Raw genomic sequence first — 19,936 nt, 5'->3', positions numbered from 1 at the left:
CCCCTTTTCTCCCATTCCCAGCTTCTTTACCATACTACCCACAATACAGTGAGTTAACTGGTTCAGTAAGTAATGGGGCTGTGCATGGATTGCCCGATCCACCCTGTGGTCCCAAATTGTTACCCCCAGATCAGGCTGATCCGGGCCTCCTTTGTCCCCATGACACAGATGCACCCCCAAAGTAATTTAGGGTGTGTGTGTGTTAAGGGTTTTTAAAACTCTCTTTTAAAATAGGGTTGGGAGGGGGTGGGCGCAGCGTCAGAACTTCCTGCTTATCAGGAGGGTCTGATCCTGTGTGGTGCTTTTTCTTTACAAGTGGTTTCTTCTTTGCAGTTTCTCTGCCTTCTTCCCTCTCATGCCTAACAGTCCATCTGCTGACAACCCTGGATGACTCTGGGCTGCTCAACCTGACCTGTTACAATCTGGATCTGTCTCGTAGAATCAAAGAATTGTAGAATAGGAAGGGATCCTTATGGCCATCTAGCCCCAACCCCCAAGAATATAGGAATCTCATCTAAAGCATCCATGACAGATGGCCACCTCAACCTGACTAAGGCCCAGATCCAGTGAAAGCACACTGGATGAAGAGGAAATGGGAGCATGTGCACAGCCAAAGTTTCAGAGGTTATAGGGCTATTTGGTTGAGACAGCCAGAAAATAAATACTTCCACTTGTTAGGCAAAAGTGAGTACTACAGATGGGGCTAAGTTAGCTGGTTTCCTCAACCATTCCTCAACCATGCCTGTGGCATCATAAACAGCAGATCATAACATTTTGTAGAACAACAAATTATGATGATCTTCTCTTAACTTCCCAAATATATCGTTTCTATTTTCTCCCATGAGATAGGGTCCTATTCTTAAACCCAATAATGTTCCCCTCATGAATTTGTAGAGTACTAATTACCAGTTTACTCATTCTGCTCTTTGTATCAACAGATTTGGTACCAATTAATTTAGTAAATTGAAGGTATTGGGTGACCCAAATTCATAGTACTGTTAATGAAATGGAAGAAGCTTCCAAAATTATGACTTAGAAGCCACTAATTTTGAATCATGGGTGTTGTTTTTTAGGTTATTGGGTTTACAGTTTTGAGGTCTACATTTTGTATTGCTGCATAACATCTTTAGGAAAACCTTCCATTGCACTATACCATAAGCCAAAAAGGTGTATAAACTTTAAAGAGAGTTCCTCTCTCAAAACTGATTTATATAATATTTACTAAGTACTGAATAACAGCTAGGTGCTGTTGAGTACATTGTATTAATTAAAGATAAAGGTCCTAACTGTATATGTACATTTTATTACTGTGATTGTCTTCAGGCACAAATATACATATAACTATGGAGACAGTACTGTGTAAACTGGTAGTGAAAGAATGTCGTGATTTCTGTTATTACTACAGTAATATTCAGTGCCATTACACTTGTGGAAATCACTATAAAAGTAGGTGTACTTCTACTCCACATGGTATTTTCTGCATGTGATTCAGTATAAAGTGAGGTCAACTAGAGAAAAGCCACCTGATAATGGACCCATGAAATTGGAGTGGAAATCCTTCAAATATTAGCAATGCTACCCAATGAAATAGGAAAATAGGGTGGGCGGAGGTGGGGGGGGGGAGTAGCAGGGTACTGCATCCTCCCAGTTCTGGGTGTGTGAAATCCTGTACCCATTTGTATAAATGGAGCTGTCAGTTTCAGGAATACATTTCTACTATGCCTTGTTTCTCACTGAGATCAACCATTCCTTTTATGTTCAAAAATATGGTGTCTGATTATGATGCTTTTACTAATAGGCTTGTATAACGCAAAGTACCCATGTGTTAGAAAAAAACCCCAAGATTTTTTAAAATTCAAGGATCAATAAAATAAACATTTTTTTTTACAACTTCTTTTAATTCTATGAAATATCTTGACAGCTTTCCTATTAACCTCAGCTGGCAACTTTTAATTAAATTTTTACTTGGAGTGGAGCACTTGACACATGTTCAGGCTAATTTTCAAGTGTATATGTTCCTCATGTGTCAGCTTTCATCAACACAAAGCAGCTTTTTAAAAAAGGCATTATTTCTTTTGCTTTGCATGCTGCAGTGACGGATTTTAGATAGGCTTCTATATAATAAAGTATTGCAAATCCTGTAATTAGTAAGATCCCAAACTTTAAATAGGTGAAGGCTAGAATGTTACTACTTTACTTCTCTCCATTCAAACAAAATACTATTGCAACCTTTTGGTTTGGAAGAGGATCCAAAAAGATAATAGTATATTATGAAACAAGTGTTCTATTAGCTATTAATGAACCCCCCGCCCCCCCAGTTTACACAGAGGATATTTCATGCAGGGTCTTCCATGTACACATCTGTATCTTCAAAGCCCAGGACATTTTGCGGTGAGCACCTGCCATAGCTCTAAAGGGGAGCTCTTGGTGGGCATTTTTCTCAAGCAGGGATGCTCAGGTGGCAGAATCATGCTCACCAGATTCCTTTACTCCCTCCTATAGTCCTCTTTCATGTATCTTCTAGGCAGGAGAAGAGGCCAAGATCTCAGAGGCAGCAAACAGATTTTTCTTACCAGTGGTTTTCACACTTTCTTCTCCATGGACCACTTGAAAATAGCTGAGAGTCTTGTTGGGCCACTTTATGAATTTTCTGCCTGTTGTAGGAATTGTAATGGGTTAAGCTAGATGTTGGGACGCGGGTGGCGCTGTGGGTTAAACCACAGAGCCTAGGACTTGCCGATCAGAAAGTCGGCGGTTTGAATCCCCGCGACGGGGTGAGCTCCTGTTGCTCGGTCCCTGCTCCTGCCAACCTAGCAGTTCAAAAGCACGTCAAAGTGCAAGTAGATAAATAGGTACCGCTCTGGCAGGAAGGTAAACGGCGTTTCCGAGTGCTGCTCTGGTTTGCCAGAAGCAGCTTCGTCATGCTGGCCACATGACCCGGAAGCTGTACGTCAGCTCCCTCGGCCAATAAAGTGAGATGAGTGCCACAACCCCAGCGTTAGCCATGACTGGACCTAATGGTCAAGGGTCCCTTTACCTTTACCTTTAAGCTAGATGTTGTATGGATTTTAATGCCATTTTCATTGCTTCTTTTATTTCTTGTACCATGCTTTAGTATGTTACAGCACCCAGAGTAAGTTTGCTCAAGGGCTGATGCCCTGGGTAACCATGGCAAAAGCAACACAAGAGCAATTTGGATGCTGCTTACGACCTGGCCCTGAGACATGTGGCTTCCTACTAGGAACTGTCTTTGATTTATCAAGTCTTTGCTTTATCAAGTAAAGAACTGAAACCTATGCTGTTTCAAGTGGTTTAGATACCCACCCAAATTTATTACCAGCTGCAGAATTGAGTCACAGTATGCTTTGCAATGCTGTAGTTGCAATCCAGTTCTTCCATTGTAGGAACGTGCTTGACATTTATTGTTGGTATTGGTTCATTAGTAAAGTGCTGGAATTTGGTGCTGAAGATGCTTTGTTGCAGAGTCCTTCTGAATTTGGATCAAATGTAGATGGTGTTTCTGCTGGGAATGCCCACTGGGCTAATGGGGGAAATTTCTAAGTGGGGCGTGAGAGTAAGGTAAACTGGAGACCCAGATATCTAAAAGACTGCCTACTCCTAATCAAACCTGCTTGACAGATAAAGACCTACTTAGAGGCACATTTTAAGTTCTCCTGCCTTCTGAGGTGAGGTGGGTAATCACCGTGGACACAGACCTCTTAGTGGTAGCACCCAACATTTGGAATTCCCTCCTCAGGGAGGAATGCCAAGTGTCAGGCAACTATCTCTTTATTTTTTTTGGCTTCTAAAACATTTAAATCTGATTGCTTCTGGTTTTTACACCTTTTTTTTTCTTTGCCGTAATTTATGTTTTATCCATTTTTTAAGCTGCCCTGAGAATTATTGCTGAACTGAAGGGCAGGCTATGGAATCTTGTAAAAATGGTTCTGATGCATATTACAGTTTTGAAAATTGATTTTGAAATCTTAGGACATACGTTGAAGGACTCTGAAAAAAGGGAGCTACTGGTAACAGCGGCGTCTTTGTATGTGCTTGAGCGACTGAGATCACAGAGATTTCTGGGAACTCCAAGGTAAGTTTGTTTGTAGAAAGTCATGTATACTGACTAACTTTATTAATGGTTCAGCTAGGTTGCTGTGTTGGTCTGACGCAGTCAAAATAAATAAAAAAAATAATTGTCCAGTAGCACTTTAGAGACCAACTAAGTTTGTTCTGGTTATAAGCTTTTGCGTGCATGCACACTTCTTCAGATTTACATTTATTAATGGTGCTTTTGCACAGACAGAGGAACTGATCAGAATTTGCAAGATTTCATGATTCCCCCCCCCCCCCGAATTCTACTGATGCAATAAGACTTTTTTTCTTCTCTTTTTTAAAATAAAAAGTGTACCTAACCCTGTACCACCAGTTACCAAATTATTTTAAATGGGTGACCATTTCCTGCTTGAAATGATTTTGGCGTTAAAGGTAGCATAGACCAGGCTACAGAAGATCATGCAACTAGTTCCACTTGTCCAACCAGCTTGTGCTTCCCAGACAGCCTCATCTCTGACAATCTGCTGCTGAAATTCAAAATTTCAGGGACTGTTTGTGATGGTGAAATGTGAGCCTGCTTTTCAAAGAAAAAAGTTTTGAGATTTTACTAGATGTGTGCAAAACTTTGAAGGTGTGTAAATTAAAACCCTAATCATAGTGACATGGTAAGTTGTGCTCGTGAAAAGATCCCTTTGGTTAGTGGAGCTTTGTTTTTGTTTTTAAAATAACAGCATCCCTAATTCAAACACAGCACTTCTGATTTAACAGAATAGCTTATAAAGGGGGAACCTCCCCACCCAAATTCCAAAATACAAGTATTGCTATATAATAAATGCAGTGTTTTGTAATGCAAACTCTCTAGGCATATAGGAAAATATAGCCTCCCTTATTATCTTATTTCAGTTATTATTTCCTGTGTGAAGAAAGCATGACCTCTCTAGCTATAGGAGTATTAGCCACCTCTGTTGGACATCATGAAAGGGTTTGCTTAAGTCGATATTGTGTCAGATACGCTTACCTTCTTCACCTTGCTCTCTTAGTTGTGCTTCACAACTTTTGTCTTGAGTCAAATGCGATAAGTATTGGAGAACTGGCAGTTCTTGTTTGTGTTCCAGGCCAAATATCAAGCTTTTCCAATATAGTGAATTTTGAACGATTTGTTTACTTTTTTTTGAGCAAGCTATGCTCTCAGTTTGCTTTGTTGATAATAGCTATAACATTTCCTAATGAAAGCAGACTAGCAGACAAAACCTTAGGATTGCCAGGCCTATCATTTGGACTCATCTGTCAGGAAGAAAATCCACTTACATTCAAGTTGTTTGTGTTGCATGCACAACAGGGGAAAAAAAATCCGGTGATGGAGATCTCTGACCCCCTTTTTTGTGATTATATTCCATTGTCTGCCTCCTCTTATGTCAGAAAATCTTGTTGATAATGAACCTAAACCTATCTCTCTGCAATTTAAACCCATTTACCTTTCGGTCTGTCCTCAGTGATTATGACAACTAATAACGTTTTCCTGTTTTTTTACTAAAAGGGTTCTTAATAAATACTGCAGTAAAAAATAAATTGCAGATAAATGGCTGCAACTTTTTGCAGAAAAAGAAAAGAAAAACCTGCGACGGTATACTTCATCAACCCTTAACATGTGCTTGTACCATGTTACATATCTGATTCTGCATTGGAGAAGTAACCAATGCATCTGTTTGTAACCAATGGAGGACTAAAGGGCATAGTTAGCATTAGTTACTGTAAGTCTGATTTGCACAGAAATCTCTATACTTCAGAGGGGTTGGCTGCAGAATACCAGTTGCTGGAAACTGCACTCGGGTCCTTCTAGTGGGCTTCTCCTAAGCATCTAATTAGCCATTGTGAGAACAGGATGCTGTACTTCATGGACCACTTTCTGATCAGGCAGGGTCTTCTTCTGTCCTTATTAATGATTTGTAATGCGTATTGCTTTTATAACCATTTTTGTGTGTGTGTAAACCTTGGGGAACTGTAACAGTAACCCAATTGCAGAATTTGGCTTGGCCAGTGAAGCTGATTTATCAACAAAAGCAATACACAATTGATTTTCTCAGAAAAATAAATGGAGTTAAAAACAACAGCAGGTTTTATAACTGCTGCTGACTTTTGCTCTACCCGATCGTTATTGGCTTGTGGGGCATTGTGCACTGTGATTTGGGTGACTCATTTGAATGGGTGGTAGCCATAGGGGCGATTGTTCCTTTTCTTGTTTTTAACTACTTCTCTGCTACCTCACATTCTTTTACTACCTCCACCCCTTGGCTACATCAGTGGTGGAGCTGGGAAGTGTCAGTGGAGGACCATGCTGGAAGTGCAGTTGATTGGGGTGAGGGCAGTATGTAAAAGCGGCTCTGTTGCGATTATAGCAAGAGAAGTGTGTATTTTTGCTTCCTATTAATTCAGTTCAGATGTTTTTTAAAATATATATATATTTTTATTTGATCAGCTTTAAAGCTAGCTTTTCAAGCATTCTTCTTCTTAGGAAAAATCGCAGCAGATTTCTGTTTTCTAAGGAATTATCTAAATGCTTGATATCACGTGGGTCAATGTGATAATAGGCTTCTTGGATAACAGGGGCACAGATTTCTTACAGGAAGTAGCTGTGAATATATTTTGCACTGTTTTGAACCATTATACGTAGCATTTACCGTATTTTTTCAGTAGGTTGGTTTATTGTCAAGTGGGTGCCACCCATTGCTTCAAGTCATTTTTACATTAGGCGATAAAACAACAATCCTGCGGTTATCATGATGTCAGATTATGATACAGTTTCCAGTGAACATAGTTTGGCTTGAGAGAATCTAGCTTGTTTAGCGTAGCCAAGATCTCTCAAACTAAAAGTGATGTTCAACTAATGGGAGTCTTTATTTTCATTAGCAGTTTGGACGGGGGAATAGGAGAGCCAGTGCTCCAGGTGTGGTCCTCTCTTGGGTCTACTAATGTAATGTTTACACTTCCAAAGCCGATTGCCTACAGCACTTCCTATGTGTTGCTTGTGTTGGCTGCAGAGCTTATTTTCCTAATTTCTCTATTGGTTTTGGCCTCTCATCATTCATAGCTTGGAAAAATCCACGGTTTGCTGCATGCCTGTATTACCCGATGTAGCATGCTTGAGGAAAAATTGGCTCTGTGTTTAAAACGAGGACATTTTAAACCTTTGTCCTTTTAAAGACAAAGGAACTTGCCATTGAGAGGTCTCGTATGCGTTGTCTGCTCCCACACCCCTCTGGCATGCTTTTGTAATGTTGGATTTATTTATTTTTGAATTGTAAAATGGAGCTAATAGATGCCTCTCTTAAAGTATCTTCAGAATATATTTTTTAAAGATTGTAAATTGCATTCAGCACTTCAAACAGAGATCACTGAAATGAAAAATATTAAATGTAAATACATAATGTATTTGAAATAGCCACAGTTATATTGTTATCCCCATGAGCATTTGCATTTCTGCGCCCATAACACTTTCACAATAGTTCATCTGAATATTTTTAGATTCATCATTACCATTATGTGAACAGTTGTGATACGGTTTGAAATTAGCTTTAAGTGAATGGTGATTATAATATATATTTATTGGGGCAAAGAGAATGGGAAGGGACACAAATTTTTGGAATGTAATTTTAATAGAATAAAAACAGGCTAACAGAACAAATGATGCAAAATTCAGGAAGTGTCATTTAATAATAATATATTAGGATTTATGTACAAAGACTTCACGCCATCACAGTAATTCTTTCGTAACATTCCTGTGTGGTTGGGTGGCTGTGGTGGAGACATAAGAGTATAGCCTGTTACGTTTACTGAAATATCATGTAAGCCTGTTCTTAGTCTCTATCTCTATTGGCCAACCTGCCTGCATCTCTAAGCAGTGGTGGAGCGAGCCGATCGGGCACCTGGGGCGGCTCACATGCCCTGTGCCCAGGGGAGGGGCCAGCCGGGGCAGGACACTCCGTGGGACATCTGAGGAGTTTGCCTACCTCCTCCCACTCAGCTGTCCTACAGCTGAGGGGGAAGCGGTGGGTGGACCATTTGGGGCAGCGTGGAGCATGCAGGCACTCAAGTCACCGCGTCACTTCCAGGAGAGACTTGTGGCTTGGGCGCACTACAGGCCCCGTGGTGAGTGCCGCCTGGCATTTTGTCACCCCCCTCAGTGGTGATACCCAGGGTGGCCCACACCCTTTCCTTTGCCCCTGTCTCTAAGGATATGGTTGCAAGCAGCTATCATTTCTGGTCTGCTCATTCCACCCAAGACACCAAATGTGCATTGGCCAGTGCAAACCTAGAGTTGTTCTGCCCTTAATCCTTTGAATTGTTCCTAAACAAGGATATGCCATTTTATTTCTCAACCAGATCAAATATTAGAAGCTAGAAGGGGTAAGGACTGTCCAAAGGAACCAGATATTTCTCAGGAAGGTCAAACGTGTGACTCACCTATGGTATTCTATTTGGTTTATGGATGAAGTGAGATGTTAATCAAGGATTTCCCACTTACACTTTTACACTACTTTAGTTAATAAGCTTTGTGCTGCATTTGATAATTAGTGTATTCAAAGCAGAGGTCTGTAAATTTTTATTCAAGTTAGAGAAAATGCACAGGACACTAGGCTCTCAAGCTGTACCTGGTAATTCCCCTTCTTTGCATGTTACAAAGGTACGGTTTAATCCAGGGGTGGGCAACCAGTGACTATTATGATGTTGGATTTCTGCTTCTATCATTTGGAGCCATCATGAGAAATAGTCAGGGAAGACAGGAGTTGTAGTCTAGCAACATCTGAAGGAACACAATTTCCCATTCTCTAATTTAAGGGGTCCTAAGGTTTGGGCCTGAAGAGACGCGGGTGGCGCTGTGGGTAAAAGCCTCAGCGCCTAGGGCTTGCCGATCGAAAGGTCGGCGGTTCGAATCCCCGTGGAGGGGTGCGCTCCCGTTGTTCGGTCCCAGCGCCTGCCAACCTAGCAGTTCGAAAGCACTCTCGGGTGCAAGTAGATAAATAGGGACCGCTTACTAGCGGGAAGGTAAACAGCGTTTCCGTGTGCGGCTCTGGCTCGCCAGAGCAGTGATGTCACGCTGGCCACGTGACCCGGAAGTGTCTTCGGACAGCGCTGGCCCCCAGCCTCTTTGAGTGAGATGGGCGCACAACCCTAGAGTCTGTCAAGACTGGCCCATACGGGCAGGGGAACCTTTACCTTTACCTTTTAAGGTTTGGGCCTGGCACCTCTACAACCCTTGTCTCTGTGGCCCAAGATTTATCTTTCATGAATTTTTTGCCCCTGTTAAACTGAAAACTCTATAAACACATTGCTTTGATTATATAATGCAATGGCTGTCTTTCATGCAATAGTTTTCTATGGTGCTATCACTAACTGCGATGTTTACATTATGGTTCTCTTGGGATGAGAGAAAGGTGAGTATTGAGCTTTAGTCTTTGCCACGAGTATGGCTAAATGTTCCATTCTTCATCAGTTCCACTGATGGCTTACATCTTATCACTCTATAAAAACGTACAATAAAATGTTAATTAAAACATCAACCAAACTACAGCAAAAAAATATAATAATGAGAATACAGCAGACTGCCACTAGCTGAGCATTTACTCAGCTATTCACATGTTCAGTGGCTGATCATTTTTTACTGCAGAGCCTCTTGAACCTTGAAACACATCAAAGATAAGGACCAGTCATCTCATCACATGCTGTCGCCTAAGCAGGCCATTTTGTGTTGGGTTGGGAGAAATAGTTGGCTCCTCATAATCTCTAGGTGCACATACTGTTTTCAAATCTCTAGTATGTTTGCTTCATTTGGCCCAGGATACTTTCCTTGCCTGAGGACTGAAGCATGGGTAAAGGATTTTTTTAAAAAAACCTTTTGTTTGGTCTGGACAGTTGACCCCATGTGATGTCATACTGTAAAGTGTTTTTGAAGCTTTCAGTTATTTTTTGAAGCTTTCAAAAATGTGGCGTCTGGTTTGAAAGAAAGGGAAGTCTTAAGAGTCCTTTGGCTCATGAAACTAGATCTGTGGCATTTTGGATCCTGGTTGCTAAGGAAGTGAGTTTTGTATACGAGTTTTCATATGCATATTTGTAGGTGGGGGGTTGCAATTCTGGAGATGAATCTTTCCTTTGATTCTGCTGCAGGAGCTGGATGGGACATTATTGTTAGAGTACTCCTCTGCTCCCTGCAACGATTCCTAAAGCTCTTGCACACTTCATCAGTATTATTGTAGTTCTCTGGCTGCAGGATATTTGGCAGCTGTTGCACCCCACTGGCAAATCCTATTCATACTTCTTTTCTATTCACCATTGCCATTGGAGAATTGATTTCTCCCTCCTCTGCTCTAACCTTTCCCAATTCATTTTGGATTGTTCAATGTGAAACATTTTAATTTCATATCATACAGCCATTCAGCTTGCAGTCTTTTTCCTTTCCTTTCTTTTTTTTTTAACTTGTCACTAGGGTAACAGCATAGCATGCTTCCTAAGCAATCAAGTTTTTATTTCACATGCTTAATGTTGCATTAAGCGTTTGCGTTTTTGTTTAACCCCCTTAAATACTTTAAACGGTGGGTATGTTTTGCAAACTAATGTAATTTCAGTACCACGACTTTTTGAAAAATGTTACCTTTTAAAATGTCAGAAGGTCAAGAGATTCATCAGCAAATTCAGAAATCGTCAACATGAATGATATTCTTCCTGTAAAATAAACAACAATTTCTAGATAGTGTATTTTACATTTTGTGTTTAAAATTAACAGTGCAATCCTATACATGTCTGCTCATACGCAAGCACCAGTAGTGGACTTACTCACAAGTAAATGTGTCTAGAAATGAAGCCTAAATTTGTTTAGATGAGCCACATAGACATCAGTGCAGACTAATGTTGAGTATATAGCTTGGAAATCTGAAACAAAAAATATTATACATCAGCTCATTAGTGGATACCTTATATGTAAAAATGTCATCAGTTCACATTTATTATATTTGTAAAAATAAGTTTTATAATTCACAGATGTTCAACTTCTTCCTTCCACTTTACCACAATCACTCCTAGTTTCCCTTAAAAATACATATTTCAAAATGATCTTTTTGTGTAAAAATGTTAAAGTTACTGCTTTATATCTTGCAGGCAAGACTATAATATTTCTTTTTTGCTTATCTGGGTAAAATAATGTTGCTACAATGCAAGAAAACTATAGTGTCATTCACAAAGTTTGAACTTGTAACATTGTTAAACCAATTCTTTTGAAAAAAAACTTCTGCCATGAAAAATGATATATCTGATATTGCAGTGCTAGTTTGCTTTAAATACTTGCTCTTTTTCTGTATTAATTTAAGCGAACAATTGTCTTTCGATGATCCAGTTGCTTTAGTGATACAGCCGAATGCATTTACTGGCTTTGTTTAAATAATTTTCTACACACTATTCTGTCAATAATAGGCTTTAAAAGCCGTTTCTTCTGTTAATTTCCAAGCTCTCTTTCATTTGCTCCTAGTTTAAGTTGGAGTGAAAGCTACTTTAGGTGACTGTCTGCCAAAATGTGGTTTGGCAAGGGTTTATGACTGAATTTGGCCCAGAAGAGTCAAACATATGGTAACAGTTAATTTACTGGTACTCCTATCCTCCTGAGAACTCCTCCCGAGAGCATACTACATTTTTATCTAACCTGTTCTAACTGAACAAGCTATTGGTCTGAAAGGTGATACGCCAGTATAGAAAGAGACCTTTAGGTAAAACCTATGTTCAGGACAGTCGTCCATATTAATTAAAGAGGCACATGACTAAATCCATGCATACCCCTTAAAAACAAACAAACCAAGGCAGGTCATCCCGCTGTTATTACCTATCGCTTGGAGACTTTGCAAACTTAATTTCAGCTTTAAGCATAAAGCTAAACACAGAACTAAGCAAGCACCCATCTTTATGTGTGTTTGTCTGTAAATGCTTACACACAGAGATTCTTTCTGTCAAGGTTGATCTCAAGTCAGCTGTTGTTCTGCCAGTTACTTTCCTCAGGTGCCTGTGGTCACATATACTGCTTTTCACACGGAAACTGTCTCCTGAAGCAGTTCAGCTCAGTTACAGTTTTGTACGTGGCAGGTACTTTCCGCGCATGAAATTAAGACCCAAGCTTTCCAACGAAAAGAAAGACAAGTCACATAAGGGAAGGGGAGTGGAGGGGGGAGATAAATTTGAAAATACCAGAATGGAGTGCTGAGTTTTTAGCAAGAACTTGCACCCAGTTTGGGATGTGCTGATCTTGTTGGTGTTCCTTGGTTTTCCTTGTTGAGAATGCATCTCAAAATCATTTCAGAAGCTCTCTTTCTGGAACTGATACTACTGAGCATGCATCTGATAGTATGGCAAGGCTAAGTGTGATAAAATGGGGTGTAATTAGTGATCCTGTCCCCCCTCATTAAGATAATGGTAGAGGTAGCCCTTGTTTTTTTTCATCTTCTTTAGTTGTGTATCAGTCCAAGCTAAGCTTGTGTGTGTTTGAAGGGGATGCAGTCCTGACTTTTTGATCCATAGTCTTTAAATTACATTTTAGCCTCATCCAGATGCATTGAAAATGTCCTTTGCACCACAATGCCTCTTATTAATCAATCTCTGGCATCCTGCTTTTTCTCCTGCCCATTGGTTTCTTGTCTATTTTATAAAAAGTAATGTTTATTTCTGTCAGCCATTTTATATATATATATATATATATATATATATATATATATATATATATATATATTCTTGTCCCAGCACAAAGCCAAAACGGACCCTCAGGGTGGTTCGCGAAATTAAATAATAACAAAACAATTAAAATCAAATTTAAAGCAGTTACATAATATTAATAAATCCTTAGCAATTAATTTAAAATACTAACTTGATCCCGGACTGCCATTGAGGAAGTCATTCATCAGTGCAAGCCTGGGCTCTTTTGGAGGGACTTAAATGGGTCTAATTGCACATGCTGAGTATAGCTAATGTTGTATTGGGGTGTTCATTTTTTTTAAAAAAACAACAACAACCAAAAAACTACCAATTTTCCCCTCTGAGAATATAATCTACTGTGAGAGAAGACAGGGCTCCAGCAGCCTCCCCAATTACTCAGAGTGACTTGATGGGATGTAGATTTGTTACAAACAATTAACCCCAGTGCAAAGCTTTTCTTTATCTGAAAAAAAGATGAATGTTCCCCCCTCTTTATTTCACATGAATGTTCACTTATGCAGTTCATTAATATTTGCTCTATTAGAAGATTTTGAAAATTGCTCTTTTGTCTAAAGCAGTAATTTCCAAACTTCTACCTTGGAGTAACGTACACTCCCCATCAACATGCCTGTGGAGGGAACACCCATAAGAACTCTCCCATCATCGCTCTCCATTAGCTGAGGGTTGGCCCTAGAATACACTCAACTCCTCCTCCTGACTGCATAATGCAGGGCAACATGCCATCTTGTGAAAAAAGATTGTCCCTGCTGCTGCTGTTCTTCTCCTGAAGGAAATTCAGGTTCCCTCAGAAAGCAGTTTGAGAAAAAAGTCTTCCCCTTCTCTGAGCATTGGTGGGAAACAATGCTGGAAAGCTTGGAGCGAAATGGCAGTCAGTGCTACAGAACTGGAACTTCCTACTTGAGAATTGCATGTGCTTCCTTCATCTCACCTTAGGGCAGTGGTGTTCAAACTTTTCTCAAAGAGGGCCAGATTTGGTGAAGTGAAGGGCCGTGAAGGCCAACCAAAGTTGTTGAGCTTCTTTTAGGATTGAAGTTGTTGAGGCTTTTTAAGATTTTATCCCAGGAAATAAACCGCCACAGGGGCCGGATAAAACTGACCAGCAGGCTGGATTAGGCCCCCGAAATGGATTTTGCCTGGCTTAGGGAGTAGGGAATGCTTGATTTAAGCCCTGTGGCACTCTATATCAGTTAAACGTGCTTGTGTGCAACCAGTGTTACTTATGGGTACTATATATGTTTTAAATATAATACAGTGGTACCTCGAGTTACATATGCTTCAGGTTACAGACTCCACTAACCCAGAAGTAGTACCTTGGGTTAAGAACTTTGCTTCAGGATGAGAACAGAAATTGTGCTCCGGCGGCACGGGAGCAGTGGGAGGCCCCATTAGCTAAAGTGGTGCTTCAGGTTAAGAACGGACCTCCGGAACGAATTACGTTCTTAACCCGAGGTACCACTGTAATACAATTGATGCTGAGTTTTCATTATACAAAATGCCTACATTTACAATAGTCCTGATTTAATAATGTATAATTTGTATAAATTTATAATACAGTGGTACCTCGGGTTAAGAACTTAATTCGTTCTGGAGGTCCGTTCTTAACCTGAAACTGTTCTTAACCTGAAGCACCACTTTAGCTAATGGGGCCTCCCGCTGCTGCCGCGCCACTGCTGCACGATTTCTGTCCTCACCCTGAAACAAAGTTCTTAACCCGAGGTACTATTTCTGGGTTAGCAGAGTCTGTAACCTGAAGCGTCTGGGACCCGATTTGATTGTATCCAATGATACACCAGTGGGCTTCTGCTGGTGAAATGGGACTTTTGTTTCCTCTTCTCTGTACCAAGACATCTTGGTACAGATATCTGTTCCAGAGGGTCCATCAACCCTCCAAAACTTGATTGTGCAGGAAGCTGGAAGGGACTGGGCAGGAAGTTCTGTTGCACATATTCAAAAACCCCTTGTGCCGCCAGAGCTTTATCACTGGGTGCAGCCGGTTGAGTTTAATGATGCAGTTGTGTGTAGGCTAAGGATTTGATCCAAAGCCCTTTGAAATTCAGCGTATAATATGAAAGATTTCAGTATATCTTTGGTATGAACTACTGAAACTTATTCCAGTAGAACAGATAGCAGATATCTGCCTCCAAGCCTTACAGTGCTTACTTTAACCTGAAAAAAGAAAGAATATTTTGCCTACCTTTGTTAGTAAAAAAGGAAAATGGTTTCAAACATGCTTATTTTTAAGATTGTATAGGCTTTCACTTATGACCCAAGGCATAGGTTTTTTACACCTTTGTAAATTCAGATAGATTTGGCTGAAGTAAGCAAGTCATTGTTCGTATTCCCCATTAATATCAATAATTTCCTGTTCTTCACCCCATCCTATCTTCCTTTTCTCCTTCTATTTCTTTTTAAGCTTCTTGAAACAAGGACTATCTTTTCCAAAACTTAATTCCTTTGTGAAGCACACAGGTTGGACCCTGACTCCCACTTCTGTGAATGGAATAGTTCTTTCCGTTTATGTAAGCAACTGAGATCCAGCAGAGACCTCCTTCTGGAGCAGACCCCTGTACCACTTCTCATGGCTCTGCACCCCTCTGAAGGGGGTTTCCCGAGAGCTACAGGGAAAAGGAGGAATTGGCAAAATCCACCCCCTTTGTTTTTCCCTGCTCTTCTGAGCATAAGTCTGAATACAACCATTTATGTACAGTGGTACCTTGAACCGCTTGACTCCCAAATGCTGCAAACCCGGAAGTGAGTGTTCCTGTTTGTGAACGTTTTTCAGAAGCCGAACATCCGACACGGCTTCTGATTGAGTGCAGGAAGCTCCTGCAGCCAATCGGAAGCTGCGCCTTGGTTTTCGAATGATTCCAGGAGTCGAATGGACTCCTGGAATGGATTAAGTTCGACAAGCAAGGTACCACTGTATTGACATGGTCATTATGTAAATAATGGCGTATTTCTCCATAGGGCAATGGCCATAACTGTTTATTAGTTGTTGTAAACCATAGTTAGCACAAATTGTTGCTTGCAAACCAACCTCGAATGGGCACCGACACAGATTTGGACATTAAAAATATATATATATTGACCTGAAGTCTGAATGGAACCAAAGGTGCACACGTCTTGTGGTAAATGCAGATTCATTTATGTCACATGAATGTTCGGCGTGAAGGAATTTGCATTTCCTACAAACGTGTGCACCATTCCGTATTATTAAGTCAATTTCTGGACAGTTGTTATTTGGCCATGTTCTTCCAGTTTTAGTGCCCCTTACTATCCTGAGGAGGGTTTGGCTTCCTTGCATTTAGGTTTAAAGAGAGAGAGAGAGAAAACAGTGAGAAATCAGCCCCTTGTCCTCTATGAATAGCTGTTGGTGTGGGATAGCTACTGTTCCCATTGACTTCTGCATCAAAAAATCAAAGACTCTCTTTTATATGGGCAGAAATTTAGCTAGCTTTATATAAAAGCATCTTTAAAAACTCATTCTGCAAATACTGTTGAGTAGTGGCTTTTTGTAAAGGTAATCTGAGGTAGCAAACCGTGGATGGTGTGCCCCATGGTTTAGTCAATTAAATATGTTGCAATCTAATTTTCTTTTTTAATGTACAGATATACTTAGTGTATTTTCTATAAGAGTGAGGAGCATATTGGGTGTGCCTGCATGTATTTATATATGATAAATAAGTGAGTAGAATATTTTCCATATTTTAGTTCTCAAAAATATGAAAGCCCTGCTTTTATCTTTTTTGTGTGTGCTGTTGAGAATCTTTATGCTGGAAAATCTTGAAAGCACTGGAGTAGTAAAAGCTACGATTTTTGTTTTGTTTGGCAGTCGGCTTCTGTTTAAAATTCCTTTAATCTATCTATTGCATGCTTTTATATTCCTCTTGATAACCGAAGGCACGATGAAGGATCCTTCTTTATATGAACTCATTCAACAAACAATGCTGAAAAATGCTTTGTCTTTTTATGCCATAAAATGGACTGTTGTGTGAACTGTTAAATTTCTATTTGCCTTTCTCGATTTCCTCCCCCTCCCCACCCCACCCCTCCTTCCTTTTGGAAGAAAACCACAATTTCTATGCTAGATCTAAAGTTTCATTAAAATTGCTTATGCCCTGTCCCAGGCATTTTAAGTGGGCCATCTGTCTAAACATCTCTCTATTTTTTTCTGATCATTTCCTCGACTTATTCATGAGCCATGGGAGGGCTTCTTTGTAGTCTCCATGTAGCTGGTTCAGCCTACCCCCACTGAATACATCTATGTGCTTGCATAACATATCTTTTCACAGTGCTGGAAATTCTCTGAACTTGGTTCAGATGAATGGCCCACTTTCTGAAGGGTTTTTTCTTCCCCCCACTTCTGCTGTAAAGATTTGTATGCAGGAATTGACCTCGGTGCCTAAAGAATACAGCACATTATTCTTGATCGTTTATAGGCCTCCCGCTGAGAAAGTTATGATGAAGAATTTCTTAATTATTCTTTGACCATTAATATTGTTTTAAGTCAATATATCACTTTTATTTAGCCGCTGAAATACGTAATTGTGCAACAGGAAAAAATAGCCGCATGTATTTGCAGTGTGTCATGTCACATAGTTTTGCAATGTTGGGGTTGCTCAGATTCTTACCTGAGAGTCTGAAGACAAATTGCACTTTAATGTAGATTTCCCCCACCTTAAGCTCCATACACCTGATAGTTTGAATTTTATTAAATAAATCTATGCTTTTATTTTCATAACCCTTTGTGACATTAATTCATATCCCATTACGTCATCTGCAGCAGTTGCAAATGGGGGGGGGGGGGACCTCTTTGTAGCAAACTGGATATTGAGCCCCTACATGCTGATTGGCCGGTGACAATCTAAGCCTGGGTAGAGCAGCTATTTATTCTCGATTATGTGAATGAAACTTTACATTGCTGCTTTTGGTTTTTATATTGTTTAGTTTAACTACGGGTGATGTCCATCTCTTTTTTAGGCATCCTGTTTTTCTGATGTTCTGCAGGTTCTCTAGCTGAGAATCCATTGCAGCAAGGAAAATACAAGCTGTGAACGCTGATGCTTCATACAGAAACAACCAAACCATTTGGCAGGGATGCAAGAATGGAAGTAGCAGCATATTGTAGTTCTTTGTGCATATAAGTTCCAAGCTATGCCTATCCCAGCTAATATTTTGCATGGTTTCTCCCCACCTTTGATAAATCCCAGTGGTGTCTTGCTCAGTTAGCACCTAAAGCGGTGTCTACACCTGACTTTTGCTCCACTTCTGGATTTTAAGTGATGAACTTAGTGTTTCAGAAAATGGACGTTATCTCACTGTCAGGATGACCTTTTCTTCTAATAGCAGTAGTATTGGAAAATGTTTTACAACTCCTTTAATCATCGCCAACACCTTTCTAGCATTTTCCATTTCATGCTATAACTGCAGCTGTCCCTTTTTGTCTCACAAGGGGAATGAGTGCACCATCAGACCAACTTTTCCACTTTAAGCCCATATTCTGTCAAACTATTAGTCCTAAAATTGAAGACTCTCAATTCTTCTTCCCACCACTATTAGAATATTCTGACTTTTACTGTCACCTGTTACACAGGGCACTGGGTTCTGTTTTAAAACCCTGTAAGTAGTTGACAGGGATTTTTTTTTTTACGTTGTTGTGTGTGATATTTATGATATTTTAGTTTTAATTGTAGTAACTCTTCTGATTTTGGAATCCACTTTGAAAGAAAATATTTTTTAAAAGAGGATGCAAATAAGTTAAGAAAGAACAATAACCAAGAATTTGACTCTGCATACTTTCTTTCTTTAGCAGTGTTGTGCTAGCTATGAAAAATGTTAGGGGGTTCTGTTAGTGATAGGCATAAATGGTAAGCAGGTGAGAAGACCGGCCTGTATCTACCCAAAAATCATTTAGGAATCATTTGTGAAAGTTCTGTTGACAATGAAAATGAATCAGTAATCAGAAAATTAGTAATGATTTTAAATGAGATTGTATGTATATGGCATCTCCAAAGTAAACCAACTCCAGAAGCTATAAGGGAAACATGGGTTCTGATGCTACCATGGTAGCTCTATCTAGGTGAGCAAGAGTTGCAAATGCTTTGAATGGGCAACTGACTCATTTGCTTGGCATGTCCATGTTGTTGCTCAGCTCTGTTGCCTGATTAACAGTTCACAATTATTTGGCAGTTGTTATTTGAATCATTCAACATCTGTCATGTGACATAGTAGCTATGGCTGGGGTTGTGTCTTTTTCCAACAGTGGAAAGGTTGTTCTGCTAATACTGCACATATTATGGTAAACGTAGTGAACCAGAACTCTGGTAATAAGAAAACGAAAAATGCAACTGTCATAAACTAATGCTAGAATTGTAAAAACACACCAAGCACTGGAAATACAAAAGGCTGGTGGCAGACCCAATACAAAATGTATACCTAGTGAACTGTGCTTCATAAAAAAATAAGGATGCAGATTAATCTGTTGATGTCAGCACTAAGTTGCACAAAACACTCTTTGAGCAGATGCTGTTTCAGTGTGCTAGTAAACAAGAGTGGAAGCGAAAAAAGTTGCATAAACTTTGGTCTGAGTAGACATTCTTTCAAGCTTTCGCTGTTTAAACAAAATGTGGTTGAGGGTGAAGAAAAGCATTCTTTTGTTGTCTCATAATCTAATAGTGCTAAAGAACCCAGTCTTTGTGAAATAATAATAAATATTTGATCGATGGATTGTAGAAGCTCAAAATTGCTGGTCCTTCCCTCCATCTCAGTATTATTAATTTGCATCAGAATTCATGCAATGGAAGAGAACACAGTCAGAAAGTAAATAAATATGTTATTGACTAGGCAACACTGCCATGGCTCTTAAAATGCATTCTACTCTCTCTGTTGGTCAAATACACAACACTTTTTTCATAAGCTTGCTGTGATAAACATTGGGGAATCTTCAAAAGGACACAGGAGTCTTCACAAATGACCCCTTCTCGCCCAATATTACCTGCTCTGACGAGTAGTGGCCCTCCAAAGACTCATTCAGTGGCCCTCCAAAGACTCATTCCTGCCACCTGACATAAACTGGAGATCATGTGAATTGAACCCGGAACTGCCTGCACACAGAGCTTGAAATGTACCACTGAGC

The 19,936-nt window shown here is 39.9% G+C and overlaps 1 protein-coding gene across 1 annotated transcript in view; it reads left to right on the top strand.

Moving 5' to 3' along the window:
* Positions 1–19,936, top strand: part of PCCA (propionyl-CoA carboxylase subunit alpha) — a 223,970-nt gene that overhangs the window by 114,513 nt on the left and 89,521 nt on the right. Inside the window, exon 18 of the mRNA XM_083437796.1 lies at positions 3,991–4,093. Coding sequence (XP_083293922.1) covers positions 3,991–4,093 — 103 coding nt within the window. The remainder of the gene's footprint in view (positions 1–3,990; positions 4,094–19,936) is intronic.

The sequence above is a fragment of the Podarcis tiliguerta genome (assembly GCF_965153285.1).
Source record: "Podarcis tiliguerta genome assembly, chromosome: 4".
Lineage (NCBI taxonomy): Eukaryota > Metazoa > Chordata > Lepidosauria > Squamata > Lacertidae > Podarcis > Podarcis tiliguerta.
This window is presented reverse-complemented; position numbering and strand designations above follow the sequence as displayed.